The 24,350-nt window shown below is 40.0% G+C and overlaps 1 protein-coding gene across 1 annotated transcript in view; it reads left to right on the plus strand.

Moving 5' to 3' along the window:
• Positions 1-24,350, plus strand: part of DNAH6 (dynein axonemal heavy chain 6) — a 257,043-nt gene that overhangs the window by 196,982 nt on the left and 35,711 nt on the right. The window contains exons 58-65 of the mRNA XM_063458711.1: positions 1,071-1,138; positions 2,577-2,757; positions 3,816-3,995; positions 4,666-4,899; positions 6,216-6,351; positions 13,171-13,319; positions 19,678-19,868; positions 21,285-21,445. Coding sequence (XP_063314781.1) covers positions 1,071-1,138; positions 2,577-2,757; positions 3,816-3,995; positions 4,666-4,899; positions 6,216-6,351; positions 13,171-13,319; positions 19,678-19,868; positions 21,285-21,445 — 1,300 coding nt within the window. The remainder of the gene's footprint in view (positions 1-1,070; positions 1,139-2,576; positions 2,758-3,815; positions 3,996-4,665; positions 4,900-6,215; positions 6,352-13,170; positions 13,320-19,677; positions 19,869-21,284; positions 21,446-24,350) is intronic.

Consider the following 24,350-nt stretch of genomic DNA (forward strand, 5'->3'; position numbering starts at 1 on the left):
CCCAATTGCTGCCTAAGTGAAACCAGCAAAGCTTGCTCCCCATCATTGTCTTGTAGCTAGTTTATAAAACGCCAAACGTTGAGGGATTGACTGCAGTGTCACATGGGTAACCTCACCATAGTCTTATATACCACAGTGCAGTAAATGTATTGCAGAATCACTAATCAATAACCCTGAATGAAATTGCATCGGTATGTGATGCTGCTGTACAGAGAAATGCAACATTTCCCGGATTTATACATGGAGCATAATGGTTACCCAGTTCTTCTGATCCATTCTCCACCATAATTGTACAAGGAATGAATCAACCAATCAAAGATTCCCAACAGTAGAGTATTCTTGTACTTTGCTCCAAGGTCCAGGAAAGCTGAGCATTAACTTATTTTGAGCAGAGTCCTGTCTAGGCAGAATTATGTATGCACAGTGCTGTTTAGGTAATTTGTCATTTCATACAAATTTATTTATCAAATGTATGTGATTAAAAACACAGGTGGTATTTTAGTCAGGAATACTGAATCAGGTATATTATGAACATCAAGAAGCAATTTATATGAAAACCATTCTGACATTTGTTAGATAATATTTTCACTGATATTTCTCTCATTTTTTTTTTTAATTTGTTGCACTTCTATTTTCTTTTCGGATTTTGCCACAGTTTGTTAAGATTGCATTAGTCACAAACATAATGCTAATAGTTGATATTCAGTACACGTCTTGATCTTCCTCTAAAGCTGTGCGTTTGTCATGTAGCTAAAAGCTGGAATTCATGCTCACATGGGGAGGTGTGAATAACTTGTATATCACTTAGTTACATGGCTGTGAATGAAGGAACATTGTCAATTGGAAATATAAAAACATTTCAATTATGGATGACATTGTACTGTTGTATTTATTTATTCCTAGATCACAAGAGCTGTTTATTGGCATTTTCAGCAGTGGTAATTTCTCGACACATTATTTTGTACAGAATACTTTACATTATGATATTGAGCACATCATCTGTGTTTAGTTGTTTATGTGTGATTTGTATTTTGCTTTATTTCATGTCCTTATCTGTCTTTGCTGTCTAGGTGTGCATTAAAGTTACTGTAATTAATTTCACTGTGACCAAATCTGGCCTGGAGGATCAACTTCTCAGGTAAAAATATTTATTTCTCCTCTAAATGTAATAAACAAGGGCAGTGCTTGTCGATGTAAAAGACATCTTACAAACAGCAAATAGAGTTTTTAACATATTCATGATTGGAAGCCTATTCTATTGTAGTTATATAACGTGCAAGTACACATGTACTAAAGTTCAGATTTACCTGAATATATATTATGGAAAAATAATGCCATGTCAGGGTTCTTGAGACATTCTAATAAAAGACAAGACCAAAGGTTAAAGTGTTACTCCAGGTCATGGTGCCTGGAGTTTGTATGTGCAGCGCTTTGCTGTTAAAAAATAAACATGGAGATTAACCCCTCTCCGACAACGTTGCTGGGGTGTCATCAGCCATCTTGAAACTAGAGTTTCCATGCTGGCTAATGTCAATTGTGTGCAACATTCCATGCACAGAATTGCAATCATTTTCTCTCAGCCAATAAAGGCCTAGCATGAGCAGCATACATTCTGTTTAGGAGCAGAATAGGAGACTGGTGAGACCCAGGTAAAATGGCAAACCATTGCCAATTGGCCAGGATACTACAGTCGGCTGTAGTGGTTATGGTGCTTCGAGTAACCTATAACGTGGTTTATAAATGTCTCCAGAACCTTGAGATATCATTACCTTCCCATAATATATGAATCACTTTTATGTTATCTTTACATTAATGAATGAACATCATTAAGATTAAAGTTAGGCTTTGTGTTAGGGCTAGGTTTTAGGGTTAGGGGAGTGTACTTTGTAAGGTTTTGGGTAAAGTAAATGATAGGGTAATGTAGTTGTAGATTTAGAGCTAGTGATAGAATTAGTGCAGTGTAAAGGTTAAGGGTAAGGGATAGGGCAGATTTTAAGGTAGTCAAGTGGATAAGGGTTAATTAATACTTTTATGGTGTTGCATGCATGGATTCTTGTTTTAAAGCAGCAAGAGGTGAATAAAGTATTTTATTGATTTTATTCAAGAGTGAATGCCATTATGGTATGTTTGGATTTTGAAAGCAGTGCTACAGCATTTTGTTTGTAGTATAGGGGGTTAAAGGTTATTGTTATGGAATTGTATGGCTCAAGAGCTCATTTTGGGATTAATTAATGGTTTGTGTCAGTGTAGCAAAGAGTTTCGGGGGAAGGATTTGCTATTGGGGAAGAGATATTATGTAATTAGAGGTGTAATTTCTCTGTTAATGTTAAAGGGACTCCAGCATGGTCAACCCTTCCTAGCAATGCTCATACGTACTTTTTATACTATACAGGGCTTCTTGTAGTAAATCTAATGGCAAGCAATTCATGCAATTTATTCAGCATTTCTGAACCTCTTTTTATAATCAGCCTTACTGAACAATCAAAATTATAATATTGTCTTTTAATTACCATACTTTTTACTCTTCTGCATGCCCATTTACCACATTTACATAACTATTATTTTACACATTTTAGTGATGTTGTAAGGATTGAAAGACCAGATTTAGAGGATCAGAGGAACCAGCTTATTATAAGAATAAATTCGGACAAGAATCAGTTAAAAGCCATAGAAGATAGAATTTTAAAGCTACTGTTTACGTCGGAAGGAAATATCCTAGATAATGAAGAACTTATCAATACATTACAAGAATCAAAGGTATGCAACTGATGTAGCAAATATGCTTCAATGCTCTTTCTCTGTAGACCATCCTCCTGTTTTGGCGATTAGTTCAACTCTGTTTACATAAATTAATGAAAATATTGCTTACATTTCAATTTTCTTGGAAAAGTGAAGTGAGAGAACTGTTTGTGAAGCTAACAGTCAGTGGTGATTTTAAGCAGCGTCATGCAAGATTGATGACATAGTTCTTCTTATGATGTAACTGGCAAGGTTAGCTAGACAGGAGACTTCATTTCACATTGCAAAATTTGATATTAAATGAAAGCGAGAATAATACATTGCTGCTTGTAGTGTGGTTAATTTAGGTGTTAGGTGCTGTCTACATGTGGGGGAAATATAGTGGACAGTGGAAGCACTGTAGTGCTACAAACAAACCTGTAACACAACATGTATTTAAGAGAGTAAAAAACGTTATTGTTTGTTAACAATAGTAATATGTATAAAGATAGACTGTATTATTAAGAATAGCATCCCAAAAATGTTCTCCTTGCCATTGCTTTGCTATAGGCTGCAGACATGAATGGGTGTTTTTGTTGACTTTGTGCATTCCATCCTAAAGAAGACAGAAAAAAACTAAAATTATTTTGTACTTATAAATGTTAGAAAATTATTACTGGTTACAAATTGTCAATGCCTTAACAGAACTCACCACAATAATGTTTAATTCCATGCAGTTACATAAAACTAGTCAAGCTAAACAAAATGGAGAGAGTTCACAAAAGAGCACAACTCATGTAGCTTGCCAATCAGCAGCTCTCTAGTGCCATGCAGAGAGATGTAATGCCCTTTACATATCAAGCTGATCTGACTCACAAGGACTGTATGCCAGACAGGTCTCCTCTGCACAAGAGATACAGCAACCCAAGATGATTGTTTCAGCCTTGTTGTTGCCTGCAAGGTGTTATTGATATCCCTTTAGTACAGTGAGCAATCTATTCTAGTTTATAGAGTGAACACCAAATGTTCTTCTACTATTGTTCCTGCTTTAAATAACAATATGAACATATTATTTATCTACAACATTATAATTCCAGATTACTTCAAGTGCTATCAAAAGTAGATTGAAAGAAGCTGAAACAACAGAAGAAAAGATAAACACTGCGCGGGAAAAATATCGCTCAGTGGCCACCCAGGGATCTGTCATATACTTTGTTATTGCAAGTCTGTCAGAAATAGACCCGATGTACCAGTTTTCACTAAAGTATTTCAAACAGGTAGTTTGAACCATTTTACCTACCTCTGAAAGCATGTTTTGTTTCTGGACTCATCAGTAAATTAAGCAGCCTAACAGGATTATTTACTAAGGTGTAAATTTATCAGAAATTCTAAATGAATTCCAAGTGAATTTCAAATTATAGGCATAAAAAAGCTGAATTCAAATCATAGCTGTTTTTTTTCAATTCAGTTCTTTTTGGTCTAAACTTTGAAATCCTTTCAATTCTTACATTATGGAATAACCCCATTTTTCTTTACTAAATGTTGTTGTGAATTTATACTGTATGTAGGTATAGTATAATGCACTTTTCTTATTGAACTGTTGAAATGAATTAAATACTTTGTGACAGATTCATACAGCATGACATCATCATGGAGGATAATGTTATCAAATTATTGACTTGAAGGAATTACTGAAATTTTGGTCAGAGGACAGCCATGGAGCCTTAGAGTATGGAAGGCATTTGCACAGAGTGCAGAGGAACGATTGACCCTTCAGTTCTAATGACATCACCCATAAAATGGCCTACTTTGTTGGGATGGTTACGAGTCATACACATATTCAATCATTTGTAATCTAATTCAATAGCAATACACATGGTAGATCCACCTACAGATTCTCTGTTGATTCTCAATGTGATATTAAGTTCCATGTTTCCTTATCTGCAGTTATTTAACACGACAATTGAGGCTGCTGAAAAGAGCAATGATCTTGACGTCCGCTTGGCAACCCTTCTTAGCCAGACTCTTTACTCTTCTTATACCAATGTATCGCGAGGTCTTTTTGAGCAACACAAGCTCATCTACAGTTTTATGCTCTGCATAGAGATCATGCGACAGAACGAAAAAATCAGTGACTCGGAATGGAATTTCTTCCTCAGAGGCGCTGCTGGATTAGAAAAGGTGGGATTTCAATACATTCACCATAGAAAAGTCTAGATGTTTTCTATGTCAATAGCTATCTCATGGAATCCAAAATTGTCATTAATATTACACACTGCTGATGTAAAATAGCGCATGACTCATCTACCAGGCTCTGACTTATAGAATATGGGCCCCTATGATCAATGTGAGGCAGAGGCTTTCACACTAATGTGTACGTGTTGTTTGGTTTTTAAAATTGAGTACCCTTTCCTGCTGTGAGTGCTGAATGTGACATTTTTAAAGTTAAGTTATTATATATTTCCTTTCCCCTATGTTCCAGTTAGAACATGTTAAAAAAGTATTTTTTTAACATTGGATTTGAGGTCACAGCATCCCTCAATTAACTGAATATGTCACCATTAAGAGTTTTATTTCAATACATTTATTTACAAGAATATGCTATACAAAGTGCTTTGTAAAGAAATATCTCCATTGTCCCCTCACCAAGTCCACACCATTTTGCAGATCAGATAAGGGGAGACACTCATATAATTCCTAAATTATTTTTGTCCAATACGCCAAAATTGTGTATTGTGTATAAAGTGATCTATTACTTTACAACAGCATAGTAAGACTAATAAAGCTTTATACTTTTGAGATTATTGTCATGATTTTGTGGTATCAATATTATAACTTGTGGTATATTTTGTCTCAGCACATTTTCTCTTTTTGCTTCCTTATATCTTTTCCTCTAACTAGATAACTATTTGTGCATCTATTCGTTCTTTGTGTCCCTCTGTTTCTGAAGTTTCTAGGAAAAATCAGCTCCCATGAATCGGTTAGAATAAATGCAAAATGTAAAAAAAGTCATGCATTTGTAGAACTCTCTCAACATATATGTATATATGAGAGAGACAGAGAGAGTTTTAAAGAGGAGCCGTCACTTCTAGAATGTTTTATTCAATTATATAATTTCTAAGTTTAACAAATTCTATGGTTTTACATATCAGGACATAACAATCATCTGCTCCTTAACAAGTCTTAAAATTAGGTGAATACAATCATGTCATGTTATTAGGTAAGGGCAGATATTGTTTACTTTCTCATCTTCCCTGTATGCTTTCTATATACTGAATAATAGATTAATTTAATTTAATTTTTATATTATTTTTCACACTTCACCTATATATATTTAGTAAATACAGAGATACATAAACATAATCTTAAAAATCCTAGCAAGCAACAGTTCCCCCACAAAGAAAATAGCAGTTCTAGTAGCAGTGTATAACTATGTTAAAGTAATTGTATGTCTAAATTAAAAGAGTTTATCTTTTGTATTGTTTTTGTCCTATTAGGAACACCCACCTAAACCAGATGTGCCATGGCTGTCTGACCCTCTATGGCATAGTTTTTGTGATTTAGAAGAGGTACTTCCATGCTTCAAAGGGATCAAAAATGATATATTTTTTTCACCAATTGCCATCACTTTAGGTAAGTTTGAATATAAATAATTATAATTCTTTTAACATTTTTCTTTTAGTTTTTTTTTTTTTTAAATAAATGTAGTAGTTGCACAATGTTAGCATTTTGTATATCAGTATAATATAATTGCAATCTGCCTGGTTTAACATGCAAAGTAATATATGGACTAAAAGAAACACATTTTAACTAGAGATGTCGCGAACATAAAACTTCCGCAAATGTTCACGAATGGGCGAACCGGGCGAACCGCCATAGACTTCAATAGGCAGGCGAATTTTAAAACCCACAGGGACTCTTTCTGGCCACAATAGTGATGGAAAAGTTGTTTCAAGGGGACTAACACCTGGACTGTGGCATGCCGGAGGGGGATCCATGGCAAAACTCCCATGGAAAATTACATAGTTGATGCAGAGTCTGGTTTTAATCCATAAAGGGCATAAATCACCTAACATTCCTAAATTGTTTTGAATAACGTGCTTTAAAACATCAGGTATGATGTTGTATCGATCAGGTAGTGTAAGGGTTACGCCCGCTTCACAGTGACAGACCAAACTCCCCGTTTAACGCACCGCAAACAACCGTAAACAGTCCATTTGCACAACTGCAAACTCCCCATTTGCACAAGGTTGGATACCAAGCTAGCCATGTCCCGTTCCTTGTCCTCACTGATGTCATTGAAGGTCTCTTCCTCCACCCAGCCACGTACAACACCAAGGGTCCCCGAAAGGTGACAACAAACCCCCTGGGACGCCTGCTGTGTTTGGTCTTCCACCTCCTCAAAGCCATCTTCCTCCTCTGACTCCTCTTCTTCAGACTCCTCTCTCTGCGTTGCCTCTCTCTGCGTTATTATAAGGTGTGTTATGTAGTACTATTCCAATCAGTTTAATCCCTGTTACGTCCCCTATCAGGGGACGTGTATATGGCATCGATTTTAGGAACCGGGAGATGGAAAAAGATGCTTGGTCGGTCCTCCTACTTCAAATTTGGGGCACTGCGCGTGCAATCTAATGTGCCACCAGATAGGAGTGGTGTGTTAAGTAGTCCCCCTCATCAGGCCTTTTTTAGTCGAATGTATCGCCCACTGTCAGTCTTCTCTTCTCAGTGACAATACCTCCTGCTGCACTGAAGGTCCTTTCTGACAGGACACTTGAAGCGGAGCGGGCCAGAAGTTCTATCGCAAATTGGGATAGCTCAGGCCACAGGTCAAGCCTGCACACCCAGTAGTCAAGGGGTTCATCGCTCCTCAGAGTGTCGATATTTGCAGTTAAGGCGAGGTAGTCTGCTACCTGTCGGTCGAGTCGTTCTCTGAGGGTGGGCCCTGAAGGGCTGTGGCGATGCTTAGGACTTAAAAAGCTCTGCATGTCCTCCATCAACAACACGTCTGTAAAGCATCCTGTCTTTGCCGGCGTGGTCGTGGGAGGAGGAGGATTACTTTCACCTCTTCCCCTGTTAGATTCCCGTTGTGCTGTGACATCACCCTTATACGCTGTGTAAAGCATACTTTTTAATTTATTTTGGAACTGCTGCATCCTTTCCGACTTCAGTAACATTTCAGGCACTTTCTACTTATACCGGGGGTCTAGTAGTGTGGACATCCAGTACAGGTCGTTCTCCTTCAGCCTTTTTATACGAGGGTCCCTCAACAGGCACGACAGCATGAAAGACCCCATTTGCACAAGGTTGGATGCCGAGCTACTCATCTCCCGTTCCTCGTCCTCAGTGATCTCACTGAAGGCATGTTCTTCCCCCCAGCCACGTACAACACCACAGGTACCAGATAGGTGACAACGAGCACCCTGGGATGCCTGTTGTGGTTGGTCTTCCTCAAAGCCACATTCCTCCTCTGACTCCTCTTCCTCACAATCCTCTTCCAACGTTGCTGCAGGTTCAGCAAGCGATGCTTATAAGGTTGTTTCTGGTGGTGATGGTGACCACAACTCTTCCTCTTCACGCTCATCTACGGCCTGATCCAGCACTCTTCGCAGGGCACGCTCCAGGAAGAAAACAAATGGTATGATGTCGCTGATGGTGCCTTTGGTGCGACTGACAAGGTTTGTCACCTCCTCAAAAGGACGTATGAGCCTACAGGCATTGCACAGGAGCGTCCAGTAACGTGGCAAAAAAAATCCCAGCTCCGCAGAGGCTGTCCTAGCACCCCGGTCATACAAATAGTCGTTAACGGCTTTTTCTTGTTGGAGCAAGCGGTCGAACATTAGGAGTGTTGAATTCCAACGTGTCGGGCTGTCGCAAATCAAGCGCCTCACTGGCATGTTGTTTCGCCGCTGGATATCTGAAAAGTGCACCATGGCTGTGTAGGAACGCCTGAAATGGCCACACACCTTCCTGGCCTGCTTCAGGACGTCCTGTAAGCCTGGGTACTTATGCACAAAGCGTTGTACGATCAGATTACACACATGTGCCATGCACGGCACATGTGTCAACTTGCCCAAATTCAATGCCGCCAACAAATTTCTTCCGTTGTCACAACTCCAGTTGGTGCGGAGTCAGCCACTGATCCACCTGTGCGTTCAGGGCGGACAGGAGTGCTGGTCCGGTGTGACTCTCTGCTTTCAGGCAAGTCAACCCCAAGACGGCGTGACACTGCCGTATCCGGGATGTGGATTAGTACCTGGGAGCTGGGGGGGTGCCGTTGATGTGGAGCAAGACGCAGCAGCAGAAGAGGACTCAGCCGAGGAGGTTATGGAAGAGGATGGAGTAGAAGGAGTAGAGGAGGTGGCAGCAGGCCTGCCTGCAAGTCGTGGCGGTGTCACCAACTCCTCTGCAGAGCCACGCATTCCATGCTTGGCAGCCGTCAGCAGGTTTACCCAATGCACAGTGTAGCTGACCATGCTTTGCAGACCAGGTATCAGTGGTCAGATGGACCCTTGCCCCAACACTGTGTGCCAGACATGCCATTACTTCCTTTTGCACAATCGAGTACAGGTTGGGGATTGCCTTTTGTGCAAAGAAATTTCGGCCGGGTACCTTCCACTGCGGTGTCCCAATAGCTAGAAATTTTTGGAATGCCTCAGACTCCACCAGCTTGTATGGTAAAAGCTGGCAGGCTAAGAGTTCAGACAAGCCAGCTGTCAGACGCCGGGCAAGGGGGTGACTTTGTGACATTGGCTTCTTACACTCAAACATGTCCTTGACAGACACCTGACTGTGGGCAGATGAGCAGGAACTACTCAAGGCGAGAGACGGAGTGGCGCATGGCTGAGAGGGGGCAAGGAGGACAGCAGTGGTTAACGTGGCTGAAGATGCTGGACCAGGAGGAGGATGGCGGCTTTGAGTTTGTGTGCTGCTTGTACTCATGTGTTGATCCCATAGGCGTTTGTGATGTGCGATCATGTGCCTTCGCAAAGCAGTTGTACCTAGGTGGGTGTTGGACTTCCCACAACTCAGTTTCTTTTGGCACAGGTTGCAAATGGCATCGCTGTTGTCAGAGGCAGACACACACAAAAAATGCCACACTGCTGAGCTCTGTGATGATGGCATTCTGGTGGTGGCAACAGCATGAGTTGATTGGCGTGCTGTCTGGCTGACCCTGGGTGCCGATGCATGCTGTCTGACTGTGCCACTAGCTCCTTGCGACGACCTCCCCCTTTTTCCAACTCGTCTCCTCCTCCTCTCTGTCTCCCCATCTGAACTTTCCCCATGTTCTTCTTCTCTTCTAGCGGGCACCCACGTGACATCCACAGACGCATCGTCATCATCAACCGCTTCACTTGTATCTGACAACTCAGCAAAGGAAGCAGCAGCGGGTACAACATCATCATCATCACACCGTACGTCCATGTGTGTAATGCTGCCTGACTGAGACATATCCCTGTTATCTACATCCTTTGGCAATAATGGTTGCGAATCACTCATTTCTTCCAACTGATGTGTAAATAACTCCTCTGACAGATCAAGTGAAGCGGCTGTGGTGCTAGTGTTGGTGGTGGCGGCAGGCGGGAGAGTGGTAACTTGAGAGGTGCCCGAAGCTAAGCTGGAGGAGGATGGTGCGTCAAGGTACCGAGCGGAAGCTGTAGAAGATTGGGTGTCCTGTGTTAGCCAGTCAACTATGTCCTCAGAACTTTTCGAGTTCAGGGTACGTGGCCTCTGAACACTGGGCATTATTCTTGGGCCAAAGGGAATCACAGCACCACGACCACGACGGCCCCTGCGGGGTGGCCTGCCTCTGCCTGTCATTTGTTTTTTTCGATTAGTGGTACTATGCGTGCAAGCTACTTTGACAACATATATGAGTGGCACTGTGCACTGGCAGAAGTTGGCAGAGTAGATGCTGTAGGACTGACACACACGCTTGCGGACAACTAACTGCTATTCAATCTATTACAGTCAAAAAAATTTTTTTTTTAAATGTACACTACTGTTACACCAGATATGAGTTGCACTGGTGTGACACTGTGCCCTGGCAGGCCCTGAAACGCACACGTGTGAAGGAAACTGACTGCTATTATTTCACAGTCAAATTTCTAGTTTTTTTTTTTTAAATGTACACTACTCTTACACCAGATATGAGTTGCACTGATGTGACACTGTGCCCTTGCAGGCCCTGAAACGCACACGTGTGAAGGAAACTGACTGCTATTATTTCACAGTCAAATTTCTAGTTGTTTTTTTTAAATGTACACTACTGTTACACCAGATATGAGTTGCACTGGTGTGACACTGTGCCCTGGCAGGCCCTGAAACGCACACGTGTGAAGGAAACTGACTGCTATTATATCACAGTCAAAAAAGTTTTTTTTTTTTTTTTTAAATGCAAGCTATTGTGACACCAGATATGAGTGGTGGCACTGGGCAAGTGGGCACAGTATACACTGTGAGCCTGACACACACGCTGGCAGGCAGGCAACTGCAATTAGATTACACAGGGAAAAAAGAAAAGCAGACTGATGTTCTAGCCATAAAAAGGGCTCTTTGGGGTGCTGTCCTTACAGCAGAGATCAGATGAGTCCTTCAGGACTGTAGTGGACACTGAATACACTAGCCTAGCTATCAATTTCCCTATTTAATCTCACTAAGAATGCAGCTTCAGAATGAATCTAAAATTGATGTTGTCCAGGAGGTGGGAGGGTCTGGGAGGGAGGGTCTGCTGCTGATTGGCTGGAATGTGTCTGCTGACTGTGAGGTACAGGGTCAAAGTTTACTCAATGATGACGAATAGGGGGCGGACCAAACATCGCATATGTTCGCTGTCTGTGGCGAACGCGTACAAGCTATGTTCTCTGGGAACTATTCGCCAGCGAACCGTTCGGTACATCTCTAATTTTAACATTTTAACATTTATTATATATATGTTCTATTTGTTTTACAACATTTTTATGTTATGACTTTATGTTAATCTTCTGTGATTCCACACAAACTATAAGAAGCAACATAAGTTGTCATAAATGCTCTGTTGGCATTATAAACTTTCTGTAGTACAAAGATGTTCCCCCAAAATGCACCTTAAAAACCATGTATGATGCCTACTCATTTATCTCAATAGTGTCACAATTTGTCCTTTCTAAAAGAACACTAAAATGAAAAATTAAAAATGTAATTTCCTTCTAATCAGGGTGTTCAAGTTAGTTTTATAACAAGAACATTTCGACATTGAAAGGGTCAAGATCACATGTAAACTCACTTTTATTCCAGCACCCGAAAGAGTTTCCTCACTGCAGCTTGGGTCAGCCTAGTGTGAAGCTATCTTTACCAATGACTTGTGGCCAGTCAATTGCTGATTTCTCTAGGAATTGGCACTTCTGTAAAACAAGGCAGTGGGTACTATAAAACAAGGCCTTAGGGGATTACAATGTGTGGTGAGGTCGCCACTGGTTCTTGGAGGAGCTTGCTTGCCAGCCTCTTGCCCCAGGACTATGGCCCCTGTGATAAACCTTGCTTACAGACACTGTTCGTACCTTTTGTACTGTATGGTTCGGTATTTGGGGCTTGCTGAACGGAGCAGACCAATGCGGTTTGTATACACACCCAGTCGTGTGCTGCTTATTAACCCCATTGACCTCGCTAACCACAACGTTCTAAGTGGTTAGTTGGGTGGTCGTTGTTCGTATGTTTAAACATGTGGCGGCAGCCATCTTTAGCCGCGAACACACACAGCGGTGTTTGGTCGTCGAGTGCATGGAACTTTAATGGAGGACGCGAACACTGCTGGGACTTCCACCTCCAGTTACGTTCTGGAAAATGGATTAGAATGAATTGCGTTCGGTGGGAGCAAACTCCCGAATGCGGGGCACCAGACAAGCGTACGCACGAACAGTTTATTAGTTGATTTTACTGTATTGTGTACTCCCGAAAAAGATGCTTGTGGTACTCAGTAAGCACTAAGGAAGCAACGATTGGCAGAGGCACCCAGTCAGGTGCCAGGCGGTCCGTCACACAGTGTTACTTTAACATTATACACAAAGCCTGCCTGCAACTGTACATTTTATACCATTTTACACTATTCTAAACTAGGGCTTTTCTTAGTTATGCTATCTATATCATGCAGCATACCCCTCTAACTGATTTTCCATCCTGTAAAGAAGACATGAGTAAATTAGCAGACCTAATTTGTCAAATCCACTATTTAAACAACCTCCTTATTTCATCTAAAATGTATAGTTATCCTATCTCAGTATATAAAGCTACAATGTAGGTGTGTGTGTGTCACCTTCAAAACAATGAGTGTGCCTACAGTGCAGGAGAGGGCCTGCGGTATGCATGTTAAGACATAGATGCACTGAAAGCCACTGGTGTTATCTGACTACACGGAGAGAATAAATAGCAACTCTATGAAGTTCAGATAGAAGAAATAAAAACTTTTTTTTCCCCCAGGAATTCTTGAAATTCAAGTAAACCCCAGCACTTGGAATGGTTATAAGGAGAAAACAGAAAAAGAAAGTGAAACATCTCAGGGCCTGTGGAATGAAAAACTGAATTTGTTCCAGAAATTAATCCTTATTAAAAGTGTAAAGGAAGAAAAGGTAAGCGTGTGCCGGAACATATGTAGATGGTATTAGCAGATTCACCTTAAATTGTTCTAAAATGTTCTAAATTCAACTCCAATGCAAATTCTTCCCGTGTGTCTGCATGAATTCATACCTCTCATTTACAAACGGTCCACAATCGTCCTCCAATTTTCTACTCTTATCTCCACCTAAATATCTTGCTAACAGGTTTTATCTTCTTATCCTACTTGTACAGAACATCATTTATATTATCATTTATATAAATAATGTTTACATAGTTTGGTGCGGATTGTTCATTTAGCAATCTATATTCCCTTCTAGATAACTTTCATTTTTTATCTTTCTTGGAATAATACATTATGCATGTTTCTTTGCCGGGTCTGTCTGTGCTTCTCAGGTGGCAATGTTAGTGATGGGGTAGGGCACTAGCCACTCATCTTACACAACGTTCACTCAGAGCTTTACTAATAGACCAGGCAGAGCCTCTGTCTTAGTCCCGCTCAGCCTACAATCAGGGTTGGAGGTAACTAATGGTACACAGCTGCTCTGTGGATTTGGAGAGTCCCACAAGGGGGTCTGAAGAAAATCACAAGGGAATAAGTGGGGTTAGGAGAGACACACAAGGTGGAGTGGGAAGTTATTAAAGATGTACAAGGAGACACACACAAGGGAGGTCGGAGAGACACATGAAAATTCTCACAAAGGTGTAAGGAGGTCATTAAAGACACTTGCGCAATAAAGGTAAGTAAGGACACACAGACATTGTGGTGAGGACTGTCAGGAGAAAGACACAAGGGCGTGAGGGTGTTGCAGAAAGACAAATAAGAATTGGAGTAACACACAAATATTTCAGTGGTATCAAGTACTCTAGGTACGCCTCTGATCCTTAAAGGAACACTATAGTGTCAGGAATACAAACATGTTGCATTTTTCTTAGTATTTGAAAATGTCCTTTAGACTCAGGAAGCCATTTTACAGCTGGTAAAGGTAGTGAGATTTCTAGATTTCACATTAACCACCTGGGACGAGGTTTCTCCTAATTCTGCCTCTGTGTAGATCAGTACTAGTCAGGGTTCACTTGTGTCAAAGTTCCACCTCCTCAGATGTCATCATCATGCATGACACATTTCACCATAAGGAGTTGCCTCATCAGTTGTTCCTGGCTATAGATTTATATAATATATAATAAATAGTGTTTTTGATTTAGTCTCCCTGTTTTCTCTCATTGCATGTTTATAAATAGGTAGTAAATAAAATAAAACTTTTAAATCCACTAATCTGTCCTTAAAGGACCACTAAAGTCACCCAGACCATTTCATCTTAATGAAGTAGTATGGGTGCAGTGATACTGTCCTTTGAACACTATAATGTGTACATTGCAGAGTTAAATCCACCTCTAATTTACTGTTATGGGGAAAACTCAGATTACCGTATGGCACTTGCCGTGCATAGGGATCAGGTCCCCAATGGTCCTCTATGACGTGGGCTTGTATTACTAACGTTTAAACCTTTAAACACTGAGGAAGAGCAGAAGCCAAACCATTGTTTCTATTTGTCCTCCACATTTGTAATGTGTACCCTACTTGTTCCCCAACATTTAGCATTTGCTAAATCTTAAATAATATATATATATAAAAGAAAAAAAGCATCACATGAAGAACATTAACACAGTTTATAGGCGATTTATTACTGTTTTATTCATGGGCATCATTTCCAGAGATGTAATATTTTCAATTTAAGTCTGTATGGGGGAAAGCCCCACTCCAAGAAAAGTGTATGCACCAAGAGCCAGGTGGAAATGAATGCAGCAATTGGTTTCTGGTTTACTAGATTTTTCACAAGAACACATTGATGACACTGTGATACATATTTAAAGTATAATCTGATTCATGGTATATGTATGTGATATCTCACTGCTCATGCGTTGGTACTTTATTATTTTGATATATGGAAAATTAGACACTTCCCTATAGAAAAGACCAACATTGTACAAACAACAACAACACATCATCATCCTTCCCTTTAACTGCTTTTGGCAGAATTCCAAATTGATTGAAACCTAGAAATAGTTAAAATGATTTAATAAGTAAACCTGTTAATATTCAAGTCAATAAAAACAGAATATTAAAGTCAAACCTTGAGCTAAATTTATGGTTGGATGTATGCTTACTTTCAAATAAGCATTTCGTTTCATTTTATTGTTGCTTTGCAAACCTGCCCCAAGGTATTTTCTATTATGCATTACAGATTGCAGAGTTAATTTGCTCTACATTGCAGAAATAAAATGCTATTTGCAGACAGCAATTTGCAATAATTAAATTAATGCTATGCTTTGTTTGTTGTTCTTCCTTTTATTGGGTTTCAGCACTTTCTTAACTTATTTACAATTCCCAAGATTCAGATTTGGTATTGCTAAAAAGTCAGAATATTACTTAACTGACCTTTTGAAAAATGTTCTATATACTTAGGTTTTCAGATTTGGAGAACATTTTGCAAATCCTTTAAAACGGATCTTCTTTCTAGTGCTGTGTCAATCAACAGTTCCACTTTCAGCAGCCTTAACCCTCCACTTCCATGCAAAATCAATATGTAATAAAAAATGAAAGCTGCACACAAGGATTTTCCAAACATTCAGCCCAATGGCTGAAGGGGGAATGAGTCATTTTCAGAAACATGGAAGCCTTAGCAAGTCTTTTTATTACTATGTGGTCTTTCTCTGCATTGTGGTGAGATTAGTTCTAGGAAAAAACATTTTAGTGTTCCCTGGTTCCTATTATAGATCGATACCTTCTTGTTAGAGATTAGCACAATATTAATTATTGGAAAACGAATGGTCCACTGTTATAAACAACCTTACTTCTCCATTCCACTGTGTATGATAATGGTTGAATGGAGGTAATGCATGTACATAGCTCTATATTTGAATCCCTTGTTCTCCACCCCCTGTATGCTGTAAGAAGAGGTAGTGGCTACGGGGCTCTCTTATTATTTATAAGTGGTCCTGAGTGCCCCGATCATATTTATTGTAGTATATCTTTCTATTGTTCAGAATAAAAGCTAGTGATTTTATATCAAATAGCATGCTGAGATGAGGCCAAATCTATGTTTAATGGTTGCTGGGTGATATTTTACTGCTATATATATATATTTTACAGAAATGCTGACTGGCAGGAGAAAGTCAGGAGATAATGAAATTTACTAATCCCATTTGAAACCAGAGCTGAATTGTGATTGGATGCTTTTCGGTTTAATTGCTCCAAATCAAATTATGATCAGTGACCAACTCTAATCATCAGAATTTCAATAGATAGTCAGCATGGACTACAGTATTGCACTAAAAATATAATGTAATAATAGATGATGCAGAACATTCTTTCTGTCATATAAAAAAAATTATATTTTATTGCACTCAACTTATATCAAATAATTCACAGCAGATGTATTACATCTGAAGATGTATTAAAATCTGAATTTTTCACGGTATAAATTTTCAAAAGTCGAAAAGTCATTTAGACCCCTATAGTCCTATAGTCATTTAGACCCCTTACAAATTTTCTATTTTAACAGGCTTCAATTCCAATTTGAAATTTTTCAAGATTTATTTTTAAATTTACCTACCAATTTTCTTAAATTAGGTTTGTTTTCAAACTTCTCAACTTCTTTATTTAAGTGTGCATTGACTTGTTCAAGAGATCGCTTAAGGGTGCTCCGAGCCAGCCAGAGAAATATACATAGAAACTGCCTGATTTTCGAAGGCTACTTCCCCAAAGTGTGGGCATTATCTACCTCACATAATGGTTGCAAAAGAAAAAAAAATACATGGCAGACAAACACCTGACTACTGCCGATATCAGCAATCTTCTGTGGAAGCCGCAAAATGCCATGAGGCCTAACATGGCGCCTCTCTCCAAAGGCCCCTCCAAGTTGTCCAGTGAAACATCTCACATTGACATACAGGAGCTGGAGACACCTTTGGAGAATCGGAAACTTGACTTACCTCCAATGAAGCCTGGTGATGCACCGGTGACAGAGGGAGCTTTAAAGGCACTCTTAGCTGACTTTCAGCACAACATTGACAGAGAGCTGTCAGTGATTAAGCGTAAACAGGCCACTATCCAGATATAACATCTGCCAAGGCCCTACAGGACCACCACATACATAGGTGGGGATTTTACCGCCCAGGCGCTAACATTGTAATTGTGTTTTTATACTCCTTTCACCAACTGTTTTCTCTGGGTTCTTTTCTCTCCACATATCCATTACCATCTACTGGATTCAAGACTATCTGCAAGGCACTGCTCCCTCATTTCCAATTTTTTACTAGAAGGAAGAGACTCTGGTTTGGGTGGTTTTATATCAGGGTGGCGGTCCGGTGCCCGGAACCCAGACACTATCCAGGCGGCGGTGCAGGACCGGGACCCAGTATGCCTGATGTTCAGAGTAGGAGTCACAGTGTGGAGGTGGATTAACAGGGTGTTGAGGGTGTTGAGCACCAGCGTTTGTGCAGCCACATACCAAGATCCTGAATCAGCTTCAGCGGATACCAGGAACATGGAAATTAGCAGACCTCCCAGGAGCTGAATAGGGAGGCTCTGCAGCAAGATTGTATCCAGTACTAGAAACAAGGCTAGACTAGAGATAGGCACCAAACATGAAAACAAGACAGAACTAATAGAACCCAGAACCAGAGAAGGATAGTAAGCTAAACCCAGAACATATACACAAGACATGAGGAAAACATGAACATAACATGGGCATGACTGGACAGGACTGTACATGGGCTGGGTATACAAACTAAAACAAGACAAGATAACAAAGGCAAAACAAGAGGAGAAATAACTAAGTACTACATATGAAAATCATGGGGATTTAGTCACACTATATGATCATACGTTGCATAAGCCTGCCAACAACGCCAATGTACCCCATATCTGGCAGGTCCTACACTGCCTAATGTATGCTAAAACATCCTAAGTAGACATATATAGCACTTACCTGCAAGAAAGGGAAGAAGCTTTGAGCAGCTGCCTGCAGGACGGGTGTGGCAACATAAAACAAACATTTAAAGGAAACCTGGAGACTGGGAAATCCAGGGACGAACTATAGGAATGAACCCAGAAATCCCAGCATAAAGAAAACCAGACATAGACTAGAAAACCAAAAAACCAAGGAAAACTAAGCAAGAATAGCAAAAAGAGTACAGGATACCAGAAGCCAAGGCCAGACATCTCCACAGAACAGAGCAGGACATGACATTTTAACCGCCTACTAATACTCTCATAAGCGCTAGATATCCTCTGTTTTACTGCACTACCCAGCACTGCAGGGTGGCCAGGGAAGACCACAAGCATTGGAAAAACTTGAAGATCCGGGGCCTAGCTCATACTGTTAAAGTTGCAGAAATACCTCACATCCTTCGGACACTGCTTACCAGCCACTTCTCAATTAAACAAGCTGTTGGATGGTTGTTACCGGATCCTGGCACAGCAATCAGGCACCTCGGGAACCAGCAGAGATGTCATTGTCTGGTTCCAGCATGGACTGGATAGGCAAGCAGTTCGTAACAAAACCACTTACTGCTTCGAGGAACATTCATTAATCTTCTTTCTGGACCTGTCCAGTGCTACAATGGACTGGCGGAAGGGAGCTATCGTGCCAGGAATAAAGCTTTGTATTCCTGGCACTTATCGGATCCCTTTAAGGTAGCTCTACTTTGATGGGCATGGGCGATATGAATTCTGCCTGAGGATATCTGGTTTGTACTTTTAGTACAGTGCTCAGTCTATATCTTATAGACTCTTATGTACTCTACATATGAGATATACAACCCCCCCACCCATTTGTATGTATCTTCTACCGGACCAGAGAGACTCTTGTTTGGCTGTTTGAGCTGCCTATATCTTTCAACTGTATTTGCTAGAAACTTAGCATCTATACATTTTAATGCAAAACTGAAGTCCATGCTATCTATCTACTGAATATCTAATTGAGAAGCTCTGAAGATCTCACTAAGCGGCACATTACCTAAACAATGCTACATTATATTTTGTTTGTTCATTTATAGGTTGTCTGTTTCTCATTATATTTTGCATATAGTATTCCGTGTATCATGGGGTAGGAGCTCCTGTAAGAAGCCATGTCAATCCATAGTTTTTAATTCCATTTTTTGGGGAGTCAGAAGGTCTGCACACAAGGACAAACACATTTTAGACTTGAATTTATAATAATGTGCAGTCTTTATGATACAATTAAAAAAAACATGTTTTGTGACTCATACAATTCACGTAAATATTCACATTTCTCTAAAGTTTTTTTTCTTTATAATACAAAGTAAATCATTGCAATATTAACTTTTTAATTATTGCATTTGCAGGTTGTTTTTGCTGTCACTGAATTTGTGATTAAGAATCTAGGAAAGAAATTCATAGAGAACCCTCCTATTGATCTGCCTACTCTTTACCAAGATATGTCTGTTTCAACCCCTTTGGTTTTTATTCTAAGCACTGGATCAGATCCAATGGGAGCATTTCAAAGATTTGCAAGAGAAAGGGGATACTCTGAACGGTAAAAAAAAAAAAAAAGTTTATTGTTTTTATCTTTTTTATGACTGTTTAATTTTTATTTGGATTGGATTACATACATTTTTAACAGTACAACATTGGCTGGAAGATTTCACATAACACCCGAAGGTAAAATGGATTGTAAGGCTCAGAGTGAAAGTAAGAAGAGTCAACAAGGATGAAGATTGTAGTTGAACATGGAGATAATGATTAATGGGTGCAAGACGGATAAATATGATTTTGAGTCACTATTTAAACCACCTCCCTATCTCTTCTTGTGTGCTTTAAGAGATGTGAGCTGTTGATTTAGCCTTGTGACTGTTAGTGGAGTTCAGTGATGGGAAAAACTAAATTAAATTATACTTATTTAGTGAAATAATAAAGCTCTGTTAACCTGGTCGATAAGAGAATGAAATACAGCCATTAGTGATATACAAGCAGATAGACATACACGCAAAAGTACTCGTTTGGCTACGTACTCGTAGCCACCTATTTTAGGTGAATTCATTAAATGTATAATGACAAATTATACAAAGTGTCAGTTCTAACTAATATAACAAATACACAATTCTAATTAGTGGGTTGCTTTACTTAGTTATTGGTTTGTTGGCTGTAGAAAAATAAAGACAGTGTTATATAAATGAATCATCACATACACAGAGCAATTTTCTTCACAGAGCAATAGAGAGGGAGATTTTATGTATGGTGTAATCAATGTCTAGAATTACAAATTAGAAGGAATATTAAGACTGTCCTAACATGAAAGAATACTAAGGTTTAAAACAGAATAATATCTGTTTGTTATTTGCCAAAAATTAGAAAGTTTGGTATATTAAAAATGAAAATTTTTAACCATAAATATAACATGTGCTAATATTATTTTACTATAAAAATGTTTGCTTTAAAAGGGAACATGGGAAAGAGAATAATTAAGGAGGGCACACGTTAAGCATATCATATGAATCACAAATCATGAATATGTTTCCACGTTTCTCTCAGGATCCAAACATCATACTTGTTATTGCACACACAGGAGGACAACAGCAAGTAAAAATGATTAACCTTGTTATTTGAAACTGTTAGTCTTCCACATAGAAATACGATTTCATAATCGCAAAGGGACAAGATAAATTACTAAGTCCCTGCTTTAGAATCTCAATAGTTGCAATAATGAAACATGTTTACTACTAGTAAACAGTCAATTAAGTAAACAATCTGTAAACATGCCAAGTGAGATGATGGGTTAAACAATGTAGAAGAGAGCAAACCCACAAAGAAATAAATCCCCCCTCAACATTTCAGCTAAATGCCTTTCTGATGGGAAGCTGCCCTGTGTGTGCTATTATTGCTTTAAATTTATGTCCATGTAACCGAAAAAACTTACACTGATAACATTGCTATCTCTTTTTAAAAACATCAGGGTGCAGTCTATATCTCTGGGCCAAGGACAAGGACCGATTGCTGAAAAGATGATAAAGGATGCAATGAAGTCTGGAAACTGGATTTTCCTACAGAACTGTCATTTAGCAGTATCCTGGATGTTACCAATGGAAGAACTCATAAAAACTTTTACTGAGCCAAGTATGTACACAGCTTGACCAAGATACGTGCAAACCCATGGTTGTTAATTGCCATTGAAATGGCAGAATGCCAATATGTGTTATCATTTATGCTATATGACGTTTAAATCAATGTAATATGGGGGATTAATGGGGTTGATGTTTCAGATCTTTTTTTATACTGCCTACGACTTTTGTTCCAGTTTATCAAAATATATCTCTATATCACAAGAAAAAGCATGAACTAACTGTAAAATATTTAGTGCTTCATTCACATGAACCAAATGTTTTTTTTTTTCCCCTCAAGTTGCCCCTTTTATTTGTTCCTAAAACTGCCTAATATTTGTGAAGGTCATTTTCATAATTTTCACAATGAAGTTGAGCACTGTCACATGTCTGCCATAAAATTAATTTAGTAATAATATGACTACATATTTGCAAAACTAGTTGAAATGAACCAGATAAATTATATTAACATCTGTAACCACAATATATAGGCCTTTACATCTTATGCCCCTGTGTATCAGATGATCTGCACTTCCGTATCCTTTTGTACTTTCTCTGCACAGTAAAGCACGAAAATGTGTTGGATCCGAACAAATTATTATGTAATGTTGGTTCAGCATAATGCAAAACATCTTAGTTCCATGGGTGTGTACAACTATATACACAAATTTGATCTGCTATGAGTACTTAACCCCTATTTTCTATATTTTAAGATATCAGTTGGTAGACAGATAATCCATAAACTCTCCAACCCTGCAAAACAAGATTTCTTTTTTTTTTTTTTTTTAAACTAAATGTCGGCTATGACTTTACCTTCCCCCTTTGGTTCACTGCTGGTTTTCACCTTGTTGAGAAATTAGTTTATCTATGCAATGGAACCCTACAGAGAGACTGGCTAGCCCTTTACCCAGCTAAGCCCTTTCAAAGGATTTAATAACTATAGAATAATGGAGACTAATGAATAGTTAATCAATAACATATTGTCAGGAATATAAGTGGTTAAACCTATGAACACTTTGAAACAGGAACTGGAAATTGGGATTGTAAGGTTTAATTTCTATACTGGCATCTAAAATAAGGGTTATTCACTAAATCGAGAATTGTCAGGATTGTCAAACTGAAGACATTATCAAAGTCAGCTATGCTTGCAGTAACTGATCTTACATGTGGAATTCACTTTGAATTTCAGAAAATTCTTACTTCAGTGTAAATCCCTGTGATGAGAACTGAGACCTTTTGCGTACCAGAAACGGTTTATATCATGTCATCATTTGCATTATATTTATTGTTTCAATTATCCCTGGACAGCAGTGAGATATAAAACTGCTGTACGTGGTTGCTTTTAAAGGACCACTAAAAGCCCCCCAACCGATTCATCTCAATGAAGCTGTGTGAGTGCAGAGGTCCTACAGGTTTAAGACTTCAAGGTAAAACAATGCAGAAAATTCGATGTTTACCTTTAAATGTTAAACATAGAGGTCCTTCCGCTGTTATAGATTAGTTGGACTCGGTCACGAGAAGTTCAACATGCAGGAAAATGTCATCAAATGCAGTTCATAGGATAGCATTGAATTAAATGCTTTCCTATGAGAAGCATTTGATTAGATAGGCATTCGTCTGCACATGAGCAATAGGTCCACAATGATCCTCTAGGAGGAGCATTGATTGGACCAACAATCAGTAAGCACCACCTCCTCAATGATGTTGCAGGAGATGTATCTGACGGCAGCGCCGATTTAAGTCTTGGCTCTGGAAAAAAGTAAGTAAAAACATATTTTCTACAGTTTCGACACAGCAGAAAGGGGGGTCTTGAATCTAATTAGGGACAAGGACACAATAGCATTAGGAATAGCAGCAATATTTGTATTCCTAATGCAATACTGCTCCTTTAACTCCATGATTCAAATAATTGTTATACAATTGTTTTTTAAACAACAATAAATCGATAGTGAATGAGTTCATTCTAAACCTCTCTGAATATCCGTTAAGCAGGGGCGGACTGACCGGTCGGGCACTTCGGACATGGTCCGAGGGCCCGGCCGGGAGGGGGGCCCGCCCTCAGGAGGCCCGGCCGCCCCTTTAAATGCTGCAGCCGCCTGAGCGCTCTCTTAAGAGCGCTCAGGCGGCTGCAGCTTCTCACCTCCCCTCCCCGTAGCGTGGCCGAGCTGCTCTGCGTCCGCGGTGCCGGCCGGAGTGATAGGAAGGTGCACACACACTGAGTGTGCACCTTCCTGTCAGTCCGGCCGGGTACAGTGTGTGCACCTTCCTATCAATCCGGCCGGCACCGCGGACGCAGAGCAGCTCGGCCACGCTACGGGGAGGGGGTAAAAAGAGAGAGGGAGGGAGGGGGGGGGGGGTAGTTAAAAGAGAGAGGGAGAGGGGGGGTTAAAAGAGAGAGGGAGAGGGGGGGTTAAAAGAGAGAGGGGGGGGGTTAAAAGAGAGAGGGAGGGGGGTTAAAAGAGAGAGGGGGCGGTGTTAAAAGAGATGGGTTAAAAGAGAGAGGGGGCGGTGTTAAAAGAGATGGGTTAAAAGAGAGAGGGAGGGGGGTTAAAAGAGAGAGGGGGCGGTGTTAAAAGAGATGGGTTAAAAGAGAGAGGGAGGGGGGTTAAAAGAGGGAGGGGGGTTAAAATAGAGAGGGAGGGGGGTTAAAAGAGGGAGGGGGGGTTAAAAGAGGGAGGGGGGGTTAAAAGAGAGAGGGGGGTTGTTAAAAGAGAGAGGGAGGGGAGGTTAAAAGAGAGAGGGGGGGTTAAAAGAGAGGGAGGGGGGTAAAAAGAGAGGGAGGGGGGTAAGAAGGGAGGGGGGTAAGAAGAGGGGGGTAAGAAGAGGGAGGGGGGTAAGAAGAGGGAGGGGGGTAAGAAGAGAGAGGGGGTAAGAAGAGAGAGGGGGTAAGAAGAGGGGGAGGGGAGAGTAAGAAGAGGGGG

The sequence above is a fragment of the Pelobates fuscus genome, chromosome 6, assembly GCF_036172605.1.
Source record: "Pelobates fuscus isolate aPelFus1 chromosome 6, aPelFus1.pri, whole genome shotgun sequence".
In the NCBI taxonomy this organism is placed as follows: Eukaryota; Metazoa; Chordata; class Amphibia; order Anura; family Pelobatidae; genus Pelobates; species Pelobates fuscus.